Source organism: Lagenorhynchus albirostris, chromosome 9 (genome assembly GCF_949774975.1).
Source record: "Lagenorhynchus albirostris chromosome 9, mLagAlb1.1, whole genome shotgun sequence".
NCBI lineage: Eukaryota > Metazoa > Chordata > Mammalia > Artiodactyla > Delphinidae > Lagenorhynchus > Lagenorhynchus albirostris.
In genome coordinates, this window is record NC_083103.1 from 98,447,239 (window position 1) to 98,465,102 (window position 17,864).

A 17,864-nucleotide genomic window follows, 5' to 3' on the forward strand; every position below is an offset into this window, starting at 1 on the left:
CCGCCACGGGCAACAAGACCCATCCTGGGGGCTGGGTGTAGAAAGCAGCCCCAGTGGAGCTAGGCAGGAAGGAGCAAGACAGAAAAAACAAAATACACACCGGCTGCATGAGGCTTCAGAACAGGACCCTGACTGGGGGCGGCAGGGCAAAGGGGATGGGGGAGCCATGGATCTGGAGTATGAGAGAGACAACAAATCAAACTTTGGTGTGGGACTCAGGGCGGAAGCCTGCTCTATAGTCTGGACCAAAGTAGGCTGGGGAGAGGAGAGTATACACGGGAGAATACTATCCCAGGGGTACTACCTGTGTACCCAGAGCTCTGGGGGCCAGGTCTAGTTGGTGGTTGGAGGCCCACCTGAGTCCCAGAATAGTACAGGGGTCCTGTCAGAAGCAGGATGCTGCTGACAAGAGTGGGAAAGCTTTGACTGTCCCGTCCCCGTCGGGGCTCGTTCAGACGTGGAAGCCATTCATAGGTTCAACTTCAAGGCAAGAACTGATCAGGAGGAACTGGATTCTGGCATCTACCGACTCTTCACTTCCCCAAATCTTGTACATTACAGTGTGGTTTCACCCCTGCCGTGACTCCCTGAACCAAAGAGGCCTTTTGTCACAGTGTGTATGTGTGTGTGTTGGGGGAGGGGTCCTGGGAAGCCAGGTGATGTAAATGGTAATGGAACTGGATGAGAAGTAGGGATGGGAAGAAAGGGTTTGCTCCAGAACAAGGAGGCACATCCCTAACGAGTGGGGATTCATGTTTCTCCCTGTCACCCAGGGTGTTGTAGGATTCAGAAGGTGGTTTTCTAGGAGAAATAGTATGCTTGCAGAGATAATGTTATTTAGATGAAGGCAAGTTACCTTCAAAAGGAACAGCATCCTTCCTCTCCAGACAGTAAACCCGAGTGCACAGAAGGGCAGCTTTGAGGAGGGCACTATCAGAAGCCATCCAGGGTGAAGGATAACTTTCTAGGTATTAATCTCAGACACAGGTTCAAATCTGGGCTCTAAGAGTTGCTAATGATGTAAGCAAAGGCAAGTCAGCTGTAGCCTTTCTAAGCCTTAGTTTTGTCATCCATAAACTCAGAATTTGCAAAAGTGTTGCTAGGTGGGCTATGTTCAAAGAACGCAAGTAGGGCGCTTTGCGCAGAGCCTGACACACGGGAACCTCTCAGTAAATCTTAGTAGCAGCAGCAGCAGCAGCAATGTATTCTGATGCAGATGCCATGAGAATTCACTTTGAGAACTCACTAGCACCTCCATGCACTAAATACCAACAGTGAAAGACAAAATAAGAAAATATGACACAGTTGTACTCAAAAAAACAAGGTAAACACCTCATAGACCAGAAAACTAAATAGCAAGGGAAGGTGGAAGACAGAAGTGACTGGGATTGAAGACATTCAGGGTCACCAGGATCGGAGGGCCCTGCTTTGACCATTGTCTTATATGCGTTTGTACATCGTGTCATAATTATCATTTACATCAATAGCTTACTCACCCCAACCACACACAGAGAGCTCCTCAAACATAGAAATTGGGTCTTCTTCATCTTTACGTTCCCTGGACTTCTCCAACTGCCAGGTATGTGGTCTGTGTTCAAACTAAGAAAGAAAAGGAAAGGCCGGTGAAGCGTTATTAGCTCACAAGTCCAATGGACCTAATATCTCCTTTAAAAACCTATCCTTACAACTCCCTATTTCATTTTATGAGACCAGCATTACCCTGATACCAAAGCCAGATAAGAATACTACAAGAAAAGAGAACTACAGGCCAATATTCTCAACAAAATATTAGCAAACCAAATTCCACAGCACATCAAAAGGATCATACACCATGATCAAGTGGGATTCATCCCTGGGTTGCAAGGATGGTGCAAGATAACAAAAATCAATAAATGTGATACACCACATTTATTGTGGTGTATTTATTTAGAAAAAATAAATAAATGTGATACACCACATTTATTGTGGTGTATTTATTTAGAAAAAAGATGATAAAAATTATATGATCATCTCAGTAGATGCAGAAAAAGCATTTGACAATATACACCATCCTCTTCATGATAAAAATTGTTCAACAGATTGGGTATAGAAGGAACATATCTAAACATAATAAAGGCAATTTATGGCAAGCCCACAGCTCACATCATACTCAATGGTGAAAGGTTGAAAGCTTTTCCTCTAAGATCAGGAACAAGACAAGCACGGCCACTCTCACCACTGCTATTCAACATAGTTCTGGAAGTTCTAGCCAGAGCAATTAGGCAAGATAAATAAATAAAAGGCATCCAAATTGGAAGAGAAGAAGTGAAACTCTCTTTGTTTGCAGATGACATGATCTTATATATAGGAAATCTTAAAGACTCAGAAAATCTTAGAACTGTCAAAACTAATCAACAAATTCAGCAAAGTTGCAGGATACAAAATCAACATACAGAAGTCAATTGTGCGCAAAAACTCAAAATGGATCAAGGACCTAAATGTAAGGCCGGACACTATAAAACTCTTAGAGAAGAACATCGGCAGAACACTCTTTGACGTAAATCACAGCAGGATCTTTTTTTAAATTTATTTTATTATTCTTGGCTGTGTTGGGTCTTCGTTGCTGCGTGCAGGCTTTCTCTAGTTGCGGCGGGCGGGGGCTACTCTTGGTTACGGTGCACGTGCTTCTCATTGCGGTGGCTTCTCTTGTTGCAGAGCATGGGCTCTAGGCATACAGGCTTCAGTAGTTGCAAGATGCGGGCTCAGTAGTTGCAGCATGCAGGCTCAGTAGTTGTAGCTCACAAGCTCTAGAGCACAGGCTCAGTAGTTGTGGCGCGTGGGCTTAGTTGCTCCGTGGCATGTGGGATCTTCCTGGACCAGGGCTCGAACCCATGTCCCCTGCATTGGCAGGCGGATTCTTAACCACTGCACCACCAGGGAAGCCCGCATGTCTCCTTTTGAATTATGGTTTTCTCAGGCTATAGGCCCAGTAGTGGGATTGCTGGGTCATGTGGTAGTTCTGTTGAGAAAAGGGATCCTTGTGCACTGTTGATGGGAATGTAAATGGGTACAACCACTACGGAAACACTATGGAGGGTCCACAAAAAATTAAAAATAAAACTACCGTATGATCCAGCAATCCCACTTCTGGGGTATATCCAAAGGAAATGAAAACAAGATCTCAGAGAGATATCTCCACATAATATCACTTACATGTGGAATCTAAAAAAGCCAAGCTCAGAGAAACAGACAGTAGAGTAGCATGGACACCCATGGGACCGTGGGGAGGCGGAAATAGGGAGAGACTGGTCAAAGGGCTACAAACTTACAGTTAAAAGCTGAATACATTCTGGGGATCTAATGTACAGCATCGTGATTATAGTTAACAATACTGTATTATATTCTTGAAAGTTGATGAGAGAGTAAAGCTTCAATGTTCGCACCACCAAAAAGAAAATGTGACATAATGGAGGTGTTAGCTAAGACTATGGTGGTCATCATTTTGCAATGTATAAATGTATCAAATCAATACCTTGTATACCCTTAAACTTACACCATGTTATACATCAATGAAATCCCAATAAAACTGGAAAAAGATTAAGTAAAACTTACCCTTGCTGCTTATCGTGTGCAAGCCTACTAGAGGCTTGGGAAATCTCTGGTGATTTAAATAGATAAAGAGATCTAACCTCTGCTTGGCTTCCTCTTATTCATGTGACCTGGGACTGACTGTCAGTAAAATTAGTCAAACTGCTATGAGATATCCTGCAAGGGAAGCCTGAACTGAAAGTTTCATTTTTCAGCTGGTCACTTTGACACCATGCACACATGGCCTTTATTTCTGTACATTCTGCATATCAGGACCCCACTTCTACGTAGTTGAAATACTCTTCCCTGTGCCTCCATCCTTTCTAGGGAAATGGATAAACAGAAATATGGGAACTTTAGAAAGGTCTTGAACTAAAACTTAGAGTAATGTCAGTTGCTTTGTCTTGGGATCAAAATGTTTTCGATGCCTTTGTTCATTTTTCTATTGCAGACCTCACATTCCAGTCAGCAAATTAGTGATTTCAGAATCCTATGACACCTATATCAGTAGAAGTTTCCAAGTAACAAAGGAAATAATAAGTGAATGTAAAAGTAAAGGTAGGTATTATTTTGGACTCCATAGTTAAATCTGTGATCATTTTTCCACCATGGTTAATTGGCTATTCAAGATGGTTCAGCGTGCTTTGACAAACTTGCTTAGTAGGAAAGAAAAATATTTCCAGACTCTCTTATACTTTCATGTTAAATTTGTACTATTCTCTTGAGTACCTCAAATGGTAGATATTCCGTGGAAATACATCAGACTTAGTTACTCTATGAAATAACAGAATTCTGCATTTCAGCTATTTATCTTCCACTCTCTGAAGGAGGTTCCCTATTACAGTTTCCAGAAATTCTTTACCATAACACTGTTTTGCCTCTAATTTGATCCAGGAGCATGGACACCTACACACAAACACACTGACACAAATACACCTACCATCACTACTACCACCAACCAAGAGCAGTGTGCTATACGACTCAAGTCTGCCACTGAATTTTATAATCATTGAACTCAAATATTTAATGATGTGTAGGACTGTAATATTTGTAGTAAAAAGGGCAGATTATAAGAGAGTCTGCACGTTCCCATCCCCCACTAAAAGTTAAAATATTTATCTTCATAGAGCAAAGGCTGGATTTACATACACCAGAAAGTTAACAGTGGGCAGCCCTGGTCAACAGTATTGTGGATGGTTCCCGCCTTTCAGTTATCCCTTGTAAGCCACTCACTTCATGACCACCCCTGTGGTACCACCCATCCCCACTGCAAAGAAACTCAGCTTGTTCTATCAACCAGAAAGTCTCAAGTGCTCACAGCTCTACAATGGCAACATCAAAAACTATAATATATTAGAATAGCAGAGAGGCCTGTAGACATAGAACAGTTTTGTACCTTGATTGGAGGTGATGGTTCCCCAAAGCTCCACATGTGATAGACTTGGCTAAAGCTGGTGAAATCCGAATAGGCTGTGTGGATTATACCAGTGTTCATTTCCTAGTTTTGATAGTATACCTTAGGCAAGATGTTCCTATCAGAGAGGCTGTGTGAAGGGTGCATGGGACCTACCTAGTGTGTGTGTGTATAGTATATATGCAAGATACATATTGTATATATATGTATGTATATGTGTAATGTATATACATATTATATAATATGTGTATATAGTATATGTAAAATATACACACGTATATTTAATATGTAAAATATGTATTTGTTACCTCCTGTGAATCTAATTACTTTAAGATTAAAAGTAGGTTTGTTGTTGGGTTTTTCTGTTGTTTTTGTTTGTTTGTTTTTAATGACATTAGGCTGCCTTAACAATACAAAGCATTTTCAAAATCTTGCTTTTGGCCAGATTGTCTCCTTCTCGAAAATGTTTGCCTCTGCCTGGAACACTTGGCTTCAGTACTTATTACAAGGTTTACATATGTCTTTATAGAAACAGTCTTTTCAGTCCTTGCTTTTTTGCCCCCAGGAAATAACATCCTGATTGTGGCCCACGCATCTTCCCTTGAAGCGTGTACCTGCCAGCTTCAGGGCCTGTCACCTCAGAACTCCAAGGACTTTGTACAAATGGTCCGAAAGGTAATTCCTGCTTGCATTTCAGGGGCCTGTGGGGCCTCGGAGCTTCAGAATGGTTCAGTGCTGGCTGATAGCGAAGTTCTTTGGAGCTGGGAAGGTACATTTATTGGTTTATTCAACCAAGATGTATTGAATGGGGCTCTGTTTAAGGCGCTTTATCAGGCCTTGGGTAAGAAAAAAAGATGTGTTTGAGCTACTTCTAGCTTCTAAGAGCTAAAACTTAAGAAGTAGCTAAGAATCATAAGCAAATTGTCTGGATTTCCCTGTGGGACCATGGAACGGATACGGAGGAGGTTTGTGGGCCAAAACACAGCATCTGATAGCTCAGCTGGAAGAGAGGTCCTGGCGGATAGGCCAAAGGAAGCAGTGATTCAAAATGATGAGGCTGAAAGGCAAACCCAGGAACAAGGCAGCGAGACAGAAAACCCACCAAGCTGACCAACACATCTGGATTCTTCCTTCTCATGCCTGTGGACGAGGTCTTCCCATCAGCCACCCTCCCATATACGCTTCCCTCCAGGCTGAGTTATATGCTTCCCGTAACTATCCCCAGAGAACCCAGTTCAAACTTGAGGGCAACTCTCTTCTCATTTTTTTAAAAACTTACTTTCGTGTCTGTCCTTCCCATTAGTCTGTAAGCTGCTTGAGGGCAGAGATTTTTGTCTTGTTCATAAATGCAACTCTGGACACACACACAAATACGTTTTGAAATGCCATGCCTACTGAAGTTAGGAAGGGCACACAGCTTCAGCTCTGAATGTGTTAGACACACATGCCAAAAAATGCAAGAAAAAGCAGGATAAAACAAATTCTTAAAACTTGATTCATCTTTCCCATTGTCCAAGTATAATTTCAGAAACGTTTGAGCTGCGTTTTCAGCTTGACTTGTAATCAGGAATGAAATCCTAGCACCTTAGCTTTATACATGAGTTCCTTTTTTTCCTCCCGTGCTATATAGAAACTATGTATAAAGAATTGCACTAGAAGCGCTCACCATGTAATGAATCCTTCCGAAGAATCCTCTTGTGTTGTAAATACTCTTCCTTCTAATTTATCAGTTCTATCCATTTCATTTTCAATATTTTGGAGGGGATGCTTGCCTACAAAGCCCTTATTCATTCCTTTGAATTTTCCTTCGTCTAGGTAAACGTTAGAGCACTCAACCTGTTTTCTGTTTTCCCTTTCTTTACTATCTTACTTCAGATCCCCTACTTGGGGTTTTGTTCCTGTGAAGAATTAGGAGAAACTGGAATCTGGCAACTGACAGACCCACCAATCCTCCCTCTTACCCATGGACCAACTGGGGGCTTCAACTGGAGAGAGACCCTGCTGCAAGAATAACCGCACGAGCGGACAAGAAGACGTGAGGAAGGCTTTGGGAGAGTGTCTTTTTGTGTACTTAGTAACAGTGGGAAAGGCTGCACCACATCCTAAGTGGACAGCTCAGAATAATTTAGCATATTTCCTTTCAGGCTTTAATGTTCTTAGGATGAGACCATGTCAAGGAGAGAAAGACTTGATTCAGGGAAAAAAAATTCATTCTCCCTGGACTCTTGCCTCGCTAACAAGGCTTTCAAGAATTGTCTTCCTATACAGGGGCACCTGCTACAGCAGAGGATGTTTCTTCCCTTCCATCTGTGCTAAGGAGCCTGGGTCCTCCCAAAGAGAGCTGCCAGCCCACTCTGAGGAAAGATGCAGGAGAATCCAGCTGGAGGGACACCAAGCTGCCAGTCCAGTGATGGGCTTTTCTTTTCTTTTTAACTCCATGTTCCAGTTAAAACCAAGCTGCAGAATTCTTTTAAGGTGATTAGAAAACATGCGGCCTCCCATCAATTTCTACCCTCAGTATGACCCACACACACACTAGTGCTGCTGGCTCAGGCCATCTGCCGGACGACTCTAACCTTCACCTTGGTACCACCACATCACATTTTCTCTAGAGAAAAGCTGACTACAGCTTTGTGCTACTGTCCTACCCCCCTTGCTTCTATCTATCTGTGAAATGGGGAGACAGCATTTTTACTCTCCAAAAGCACTTTTGGATAGTCAGGAGGAAGATAAGATAAACGTGTGAAGTATTCAATTGTAGGAGCAACGAACTTGCCAAATATATCAAAGGAGTTCCTCGTGTCACAGCCTAACGAGCCACAGGACTTCTGAATCACGGTGATTCGCTCGTCTTCGCCCCGAGAGTCTAGACCATGTTAACTGGTTAAGGATGTTGACATTTTCAGATGTATGTGAAATACATTCTTGGAGTCAGCAAGAAGCTCATTCTTGTGCAATATGGACGTCGTTACAAACCATACCAAGGGTCAGGTCATTGTACGCTTACAGTACATGTCAACCATAACAGAACACCCACAAATGCATCCGTTACATCCAGAGATGTATTATGAAGTCAGGGAACTAACTTAAATGATGACAGTCACGACTGCACTGCTGCTTGTGCTGTCGTTTTTATTTGTTTGTTTGTTTTGCTATGGTAATTTAAAAGAGGTAGGTAGGGCTACTTAAGGAAAGTTGGGAGAGCCACATCCTGTGGTATCTCGTCACCCTTGCTTCCTGAATTTAGAGGGAGTTTATTTAAAAGAAAAACAAATGACAGTCAAACGAAAACAGGTATCAATGTCTAGTTAATTGTGTGACTAGCTGACTGTTGACGGCAGCAGACAATGGTCTGGCATGGTATAGTTCACTCTAGAATATATGTGCAAAATGAAATCTCAGCCATTTAAAGAGAACATTCATGTAAAACAAATCAGTATACATTGTAGCATTAAACAAGCTTCAGAACCCAAAGGAGAAAACATATGGGATATAAAAATAAATCTATGCTCCTATTTGAAACTAGAATTTGATGATCCTTGAAAAGAAGAGGAAGTGAAAGGATGCTGGCTATGTATGTTAATCTGCAAGAGGATTATTGTGGAGTTTTTTTTTTAAGTCACTTAGAGAAATATGTCATGAATTTTATATTTTAAGAAACAAATCTTGATTTCTTCCAGCATTGCACAAACACTGATCCAGCTTCTGGGTCTAGAAATAACTCTGTGCTGACATGATTGATTAATATAAAAGTTTTCATCTTAAACTGGGGGAAATACTCATATTAAAGGTTTTAAGAGAAACGTCACAGTATGGCCAGTGCAGTGTCACTGCCAGTCATTCTTTTATCTGTAATTAGGTGAATCCACTGTAATCAGATCTATAATGCTTATTAGATTCTCCACAAATTTTCATGGACTTTCAATGCTCAGAATAATGCGCGAACATCTCATATTCGATTTCCTTGAAAATTGTAGCAGTGTGTTCTGGACAGGGTCTGTACTTGTATAGAACAAAGTTCAGAACAGGTTATCCCTCTCTCCTTCTCCATGATCTTAAGCCTTTGATGACCTGATAGATTGGTTTAGCTGGGCTACGGTCCAGTGTCCTTAGTCCAATAGGGACAAAGCCTTAGGCCATCATCTGTGTGAGCAAAGGAAGGCAAAGATCTGAAATAATCTTCTGAATAATTTAGGGTGGAAAACCTTGAGTCAAAGAGTTTATTCCTCTGCTTTATCCAGATTGTTGATCAAAATGGCCTGAATGATCTGAATTCTCATGAAATTCTCTTTTCACATTTACCTAATTAAAAAACTAAACTTGGACTCCAGTTGAGAAATTCTTTGGAAACTGTGTTGAATCTATGTGTAATAAAAGGAAGAGACAACTGTATTACATGATTTCATATCCATTTAAAGATTCTAAATTGCTATTACAACTCGAAGTTCGGGCTGGTTTCTTTTGAACTGAGGCTGCTGCTTGTTAAATGTTTTGGGGGGCTAGGAGAAAGAAGGAAAGTAGAAGGGAGGGAGAGGGGGAAGGAAGCAAGGGAGAAAGGAAGGAAATGCCAGATTGGAAGAAGCAAATGGTTTCCTGTAGAGAGGAAATTTTTTTTTTTAATGTTGAAAGTTATCTGAAATAAACTGAGATAAAATTAACTAAAGGATTTAATCTGGGATTGAAAGTCCAAAACAGTCTGCTGCCTGCACAAGTGTGCCACGTCAACCCGCTAATGGCTCAGTATTATTCACAGATAGACTTTGGTTTCAGTGATTTTAAAATGCCACGTCTATTCCTTTGTGGACTAGAATAATTGGCACATTTTAATGCACAAGCTGGGGGTTTCATTTTCCCAGGCTCCCTCTCCATCACTGCAATGGTAGCTGGGAGCTTATTGCTTCACCCCAGCAAGGAGTTCAGAATACAGTGTTTTCCATTACATTTAGATTCATAGAATCTGAATGGCTGATTAAATGGCCATCTGATGGCTGAAAGAGGGGGGTATTTTTCACCCTGTATTGAAAGGCTTGGGGGAGTCTCTAGTTTTTATTTTAATTATACTTTAACCAAAGAATTCTTTTAAAGTAACCTTATATTTGAAAGACAATTTTGCAAAAAATGAAAATAATAAAAAATAAAAAATATCTTCTGGAGTGATGTCAGTTTGGTAAATCATTGTTGACCCTTTTCTTGCATTTTAGGCTGCTGTGGTCATTTTCCTGTCAGTGGAATTTGGAATGCCTATAGATTGTCATTCAGTTGTGCTTAGCATTACCATAAATGTATCTTTTCCACTCAACTAGCTGTGTCCGTATTAAATCAAGTCTCTTATTTCAATTACCTAGTGTCACTGGGGACTGACTGAAGAACTGCAGAGAGGTTCCTATCTCGTTGCCTTTGTAGAAAGGCGTCCCTGGGTGGTAAGGGAGGTATTCCTCGTAACCTAGGCACTCTGCCGCTCCGGTGTCTAATTTGAAAGCAGTGATGAATTGCTCTTTTGAATTTACTCTAAGTCACGCGTGTGTTGGAATACAGATGAGCCTCCTTTAACTTTCGCAGGCACAGTCACAACTGGCCCGTCTGCACCAACTTCTCAGATAATGAGGCGCAGGGTTATTTGCATTTAAATTGTAGTCCTGCACACGTGTGAGAACTCAGAGACGCCAGTCTTGCTGCCTCGCCATGAGGGATGAGATCGGGCGGAGGAGGGAAGGGAAAAGAGCGACTTAATATCTATTTTGGGTGAATATTCACTTTACTAAGGTGATGGGGGGATATTTTGTTAGGTGACGGCAGATGCTTTTCATGTTTAAACATAGGATTCACTTTGGATTTGCTTTGCTTTCGTACCGCAACATATTGAATTTTCCTAGGGAAGTGACTAGCTGTAACAGAAATTCAAGGGAAGGGGGAAAAGTCGCCTCTAAATGCAGAGGAAATCACTTGATTTTAAATACATAGACTATTTTGTTCCGTGTGTGTAAGCTTCAAATTATGATGATGAATAGTCAGAACTTAATATACCATCAGTTCTTACAAATGTTTTACACCGCACCATTTAGCTGCCATTACTCACACAGAAATCGGAATTTTTGCAGCTGCTCAACTATTCTTGGACTCTGTACAGGATACATATGTATGTATAATGGGAAATATGTACTGGTTCGTTCTTTGATTGCCACGCAAGATTGGGAACACCATCCTGAAGCATTTTGGTTACACATAGACCATTTTAAACCTGTTTGGGGAGGTGTATTGGTTTCTTTCTCATTTATAAGGCTATGTATCATTTTTCTATGTGATTCAGGCATATTTATTTGGTGAAAAGGGTTTGTAATTATAAAAGAGGAAACCACACCTAATTGTGTCGCCAACTTCCTTGTAAAGTACCTGTGGCATCTGTGCTTTTCCTGGCTGCGTGCTCTTCTCCATACAGCTCTGGCATTGTAATTCATTCCATTCCATGAGCAGCTCCATTTAAGTGGTTCCTAGATGATTTAATAAAGAGAAACTGTGTCCTCAGTCGATCCAGAGCGATCTCATATGACACTGAGTGGTCTCGACTCCTATCATGTCCTCAGACGTTGCTGTGGTCATTATTATTTCATAAATGTCCATTAAGAGTGGGATCCTTCCCTCAGAGGGGCACTTGCTGCTCAAGGAAATGAGAGGAGGCTCCGGCAGCACCGTGGGCCTCTGCTCCCTTCTGGTTGGGCATCTCTCTGAGCCATCCTGGCTGGAGAGGTGAAAACCCACCCAGGAATGAAAGAGCGAGCTCCAAAACGCTTCCTCTGCCCCACGTGCGAGGCTTCATCCCTCACCACTACCCACCCGGAGGAGGTGTACCACGAATGATGCATAGAGAAAGAATTTGGGTCAGAGAGAGGACAATTCCAGTTCAAACTGGGTTCCACACTACTAAAAGCCATAGACCCCATTTCTGAAGTAATGATATGTTAAGCTAATATGTTTTAAAATAAGCCGTGTATGCAAATGTATACCGAGAACATGAACACACATTTTCATTGGCACAACTGGCTACTACCCTTGCAGGGTTTACTTACTGAGGAAACTTAACAGCTAATGCTCAGATCTGACAAAAGACCAAGCTGTGGTTAGCCTTGTGGCTGGTTCTCAGCTGTTCTGTGCTTGACAGTTTCCCAAGCTCATTTTGCCCTTTTGTGATATACGTACAGGCTGCCTGCACATCCAAAGAAAACGAATCATTGTGCTTTGGATCTGTTTAAGCTTAAATAAGCAAAAATGTTTGGTTTTTTTTTTTTTGAAAAGTTGTTTGAGGACCAAAAAGCAGTTTTCCTTCGAAAGAAAGAGAATGCGTCATTTTGCCCAAAATAAACATGTAAAACCCAGATGGCTTGCTCCTGACCATGAAAGGATGCCAAGGTTTATGTGGCTTGCTGGTTGTCATTGTATTGATGGGACAATTCAGAAAGTCTTTGTATCACTGAAGAGGAACTTGATATTGTACCAGAGAGGAACCCCTAATTCCAGAGTCAGATAGAGCCATGTTCTGATCCTGGCTCAGCTACTTCCTAGATCCCTTAAACTCATTTCACCTGGAAAAATGGGTGCATAATGATTTTTTATAGCATGCTTATGAGCATCAAATAGGATAATATAAAATACCTAATACTACATGCTAATAATAAAAAGATACTACATGCTGATAACTAAATGGCTTTTGCTAAGGCCAAGATAAAATCACTCACCTAGCCATTCCTCTTGTCTATGGGGAATATCAGGGACAAGGAATAAAACAGCCTCATTCATACTGGTGTCACTTTACTATCTGCCCCATAATTTAGCTTCTGTAGTAAGAGGAGAATGGTAAAAGTTGGGGTGTTTGTTGACTTCTGTGATTTGTCTAAGAGGCTGCCCTAATGATTTTACGACCTTCCCCAAGTATAATTGTTTATAGTTTTAAAAGCACATTCTCATTTGATCCTCAAAACAATTTTTCAAGGTAAGGAGATCAGGTATTATTAACTCGTATGAGAGAAATTAAGATACTAAGATCCTAAGGTGGTCCTTCATTCTACAACACTGATTGAATGCTACGTTCCTAGCAGGTGGCAGGTGGAGGTACAGCGGCAAATCAAAAAGCAAGGTCCCGGGGCTTCCCTGGTGGCGCAGTGGTTGGGAGTCCGCCTGCCGATGCAGGGGACACGGGTTCGTGCCCCGGTCCGGGAAGATCCCACATGCTGTGGAGCGGCTGGGCCTGTGAGCCATGGCCGCTGGACCTGCGCGTCCGGAGCCTGTGCTCCGCAACGGGGGAGGCCAAAACGGTGAGAGGCCCGCGTACCGCAAAAAAAAAAACAAGGTTCCTGCTTTCATGAATTTTGGAGATAGACAATGAATCCACAAGTAAACAAAATAATTACAGGTGTTGATCCATGTTGTTTGGAGGAAAATGGGTTATATGATAGTACATTTGGAAGGGATGCAGGGCGGGGGATGCTACTTGAGGTGGGATGGCCAGCTTTGGTGTACCTGAGCAGTGGCAATGAAGCCAGCAGTGGAGGCTTGAGTAGAAACTGGTTGTGGTGAAGAGCTAAATGAGGAGGCTCCTGGGGAGACAGAATGAGTGCAAAAGCCCCCACGTGGGAAGGAGCTAAGGGTTAGAACAAAGGGGGTCAGCGGGCTAAACCTTCATGAGCATGGCAGGAAGTGGGGGGAAATGAGTCAGGAGAGGAAGGCAGACCCAGAAACACGGGGCCCTGTACACCAGGGCTCTGCAGAATCTGGCCTACAGCCCTGTGTTTGTCCAGCCCACAAGCTAAGGACGTTTTTACAATTTTAAATGGTCGAAAAATATCAAAAGGATATTGTGCAAAAAGATACAAGCACCCCTATGTTCATATTAGCACTATTCACAATAGCCAAAACATGGAAACAACCTAAATGTCCATCGACAGATGAGTGGATAAAGAAGATGTGGTGTACATATCTATATACAATGGAACACTACTCAGCCATAAATAAACAAAATATTGCCACTTGCAGCAACATGGACGCAACTAGAGATTATCATACTAAGTGACGTCACTCAGAAAGAGAAAGACAAACACCATATGGTATCACATATATGGAATCTAAAATACGGCACAAACGAACCTATCTACAAAACAGAAACAGACTCACAGACATAGAGGTCAGACTTGTGGTTGCCAAGGGAGAGGAAGGGAGGGAGAGGGATGGACTGGGAATTTGGGGTTGGTAGATGCAAACTATTACATTTAGAATGGATAAACAATAAGGTCCTACTGTATAGCACAGGGAACTCTATCCAGTCTCCTGGGATAAACCATAATGGAAAAGAGTGTTAAAAAAAGAATGTGTCTATATGTGGAAAACTGAGTCACTGTGCTGTACAGCAGAGCTTGTCACAGCACTGTAAATCAGCTATACTTCAATTTTAAAAAAAAGAATATTATGTCAGGACACAACTCAATAATTATAGGAAATCCAAATTCCAGTCTCTATAATAAAGTTTTTTTTGTTTTTTTACGTTTAGTTTTATAATTATAATAAAGTTTATTGGCACATGGCCATGCTCATTCATTGACATATTGCTTATAGCTGCTTCCTGGATACAAGGGCAGAGGTGAGTACAAGAGGACACGAGACCCTCAAAGCCTGAAATATTTACTTCCTGGCGCTTTACCAAAAAAGTTTGCCGGCCTCTGTTGTGGACCACGGTGAAGCATTTGGATTTTGTTCTAAGCCCAGAGTCCAGCACAGAAACCATTCCTACTGTATAACAAATGAAGAGGCTGGTAATGTCCAGTAGGTGGCAAAATGACAGCCAGCATTTAGTGAGGGCTTATCTCGTAAACCTCTTTAATCTTCTCAACAACCCTATTTTAAAGATACTATTATTATTCCCAATTTACAAAAGAGGAAGCTGAGTCTTAGATTCTACAACCTGCCCAAAGTCACATGGCTGGATTTGTTGGAGCTAAGATCCCAGCCATGTCAGCCTGGTTCCAGAGCCTGGACAAACAGTTTGAAATATTTTTGAAAGAAATTTTAAGGAAAATACTGAAGAACCCTGAGGCACCTGGGGGATACATGGGTTCTTCAGAACACAGTTGGAAAACAATTGCTCTCATCCAACCCCCTCATTTGCACATGAAGACACCAAGGGAAGTCACTTGTCCTGGGAGATCTGTGAGCTAAGATGTGAAGCTGGAGATCGCTTTTCTGCGGTACCTTCCCCCAAACCACAATTTCCTTCTGAAATCAGCTCTTACTTGAGTTCTGTTTTCAGAATGATCCATTTGATTAGGTTGTAGGCAGAAGCCTTAAGAACAAAAGCTGAGCTGGCCCTTTCGTTTTCCAGGAACGTCTCACCTGCTGTGGTTCCTGTGGGGACAAGATGCAGCCCAGCTCCCTGAGGTCTGCAGATTTACGGAGGATCTTGGATGTGCCGCCGTGCTGGGCACGATGGATAATGTGTTTGATTCATACCTCCCAGTCACCTTATGCTGTCATTATCCTTCCCATTTTACAGATGAGGACACTGATACCAAGAGACAAGTATTCTTCTCAAGACGACAGGTCTGCTAGTGACAGGGCCCAGTGGACAAGTCCGGGTATGTCTGCCCCACCACCCCTTATTCATCCCGCTAAGCTCTGCTGCTCCTAGGAAGCCCTTTTCTCAATCAATAACTAGTTACAGAGGCTGCTGCTCTGGTTTGCAAACTCCCCAACCACTCTGTGTAAGTCGACAACAGTGCTCAGAGAATCCCGACAAGGTGTGAACTGGGCATCCTGCATCTGCTGGGAAATGCAGGCCAGGCCACCTCTGGCCCTGGCTTTGGGAAAGGTCACAGATTCTTCACAGGAGCCATGAAAGGTCAAGAAGAAAGTTTAGGCCCCTCTTGTCATTGCAACAAAAACCCCAGGGGCTTCTTTCTGCATGGGGAAATCCCCTATCCTTTCTGACCCTTAAAAGAGTCCATCTTTCACCTACTTGATAAGTCTCCTTTTCAGAATTTTTTTTCTTCCTGACAACCTAGGTTGATCAGGGTGATGATGTTTATTTCTCTCAAATCTGTCCCAACACCACGACCCCATCAAATGCTACCTCCTATGAGTACAAAAACATACCATGGGGATTTCATGAAACCCAGATCAAAGTGACAAATGGGCTATCAGCTATGAGACCTCCCACATACAATGTGGTCAGCAGACACTTTTCCATGAGAAAATAGGTAGAAGGTCACTCCTTGACCGCTATGCTCTGACCTCACCTTTTTCCTCCACTTGCTAAGCAGGCACAAACTGCTCCCTTCCCCTGCTGAGCCCCCTGTGGGCTGCAGGCTGAAGTGGGGGTGTTGAGAGGGGGAAGGACCATGAAAACCACAAGGGCATGTCACTCAGAGCCTGCCTTGCAGCATTTCCCCCACGGACCATTTGTCCTTTCTGAGCCCAGTGGACTACTGTGACATTTCTCAAGGTTGGCAACCAGTTGATAGCACATCCATGGGTGAATAAGATATACTCATCATCTCCCAGAGGGCAATTTAAGGTAAGATCTGGGCTTCCCTGGTGGCGCAGTGGTTGGGAGTCTGCCTGCCAATGCAGGAGACACGGGTTCGAGCCCTGGTCTGGGAAGATCCCACATGCCGCGGAGCAACTAGGCCCGTGAGCCACAACTACTGAGCTTGCACGTCTGGAGCCTGTGCTCCACAACAGGAGAGGCCGTGACAGTGAGAGGCCTGTGCACCGCGATGAAGAGTGGCCCCCGCTCGCCACAACTGGAGAAAGCCCTCGCACAGAAACGAAGACCCAACACAGCCAAAAATAAATAAATAAATAATAATAATAATAATAAGGTAAGATCTTTAATGCTCTGAAAAAAATTGTAAGACAAGTATCCTTCTAGGCTCAGAGAAAAAGAGCGGTGTTTCTATCTCAGATGGAGAATTCATTCATTCTTTCATTCACTCACTCATTTGACAACCTATCTCAGGTGCTGTTGTGGGTCAGTTTCCCTGGAAAACAGATGCTGAGATGGAGACTTGTGTGCGGGAGTTTATAGCCACACTCTCAGGACAACACTTGTGAAGGAAGCAAGATGGGGCGGAGAGAGTTGCTGAAATGGGGTGCTGTGGCAACAAAGGTCTCAGCTAATCCTGATCCCAAGGGGAGCTCTGAAGCTGGACCATTTCCCTTTAGAGCTGCTCCACCTGGAGGCAAGGGCACAGGACCTTTCAGCCCCTCTCAATGGGGCCCATGGAGGGGCCCCATGGAGGAGGTGTGACTTGGGCAAAATGATTCTCCCCACTGAAGGCAATTCTCAGAGAAGGAGCCAGCTGACACATCCCAGCCTCCCAGCCTCTGGGGGATGGACGGAGGATCTGAGTATCACACCTGAGTGTACACTCCAGGTGCCAACTAAGGACCGGCATTTACTTTAACATCTCTTGCTAACCTTGAGCTTTTTCTCTGAATTAGGAGATTATCACAAAAAGCAGATGTGGAAACACACCAGGTTCCCCTTATTTAAAGTTTTGCTACAGCTGATTCAATTTAATAAACAATTATTTAACCCTATCCTATGGTAAACAACCAGAAGTCCATCTACAGGTGAATGGGCAGACAAACTGTGGTAAATTCATATCATGTGCTACTACCCAGCCATAGAAAGGAATAAACCCTCGACAAATTATTTTGAGATGAACCTCAAAATAATCATGCCAAATGGAAGAACAGTGACAGAAAGTAGATCAGTGGTTGCCTGAGGAGGGAAGGTAAAGAGGGAAGGAGAGGATTACAGTAGGCAGGAAGAAACTTTAGGCGGCAATGGATAGTTCACCATTTTGATTGTAATGATGATTTTATGGGTGTATAAATA

At 42.7% G+C, this 17,864-nt stretch overlaps 1 protein-coding gene across 2 annotated transcripts in view; it reads left to right on the top strand.

The window, feature by feature from the left end:
* The window catches only part of UBASH3B (ubiquitin associated and SH3 domain containing B), a 138,717-nt gene extending 128,592 nt beyond the window's left edge, over positions 1-10,125 (top strand). For both annotated transcript variants that reach the window (XM_060160634.1, XM_060160635.1), the window contains exons 12-14: positions 4,019-4,125; positions 5,547-5,656; positions 6,857-10,125. In XM_060160634.1, coding sequence (XP_060016617.1) covers positions 4,019-4,125; positions 5,547-5,656; positions 6,857-6,994 — 355 coding nt within the window. In that variant the 3' untranslated portion in view covers positions 6,995-10,125. The remainder of the gene's footprint in view (positions 1-4,018; positions 4,126-5,546; positions 5,657-6,856) is intronic.
* Positions 10,126-17,864: the final 7,739 nt, after the last annotated feature.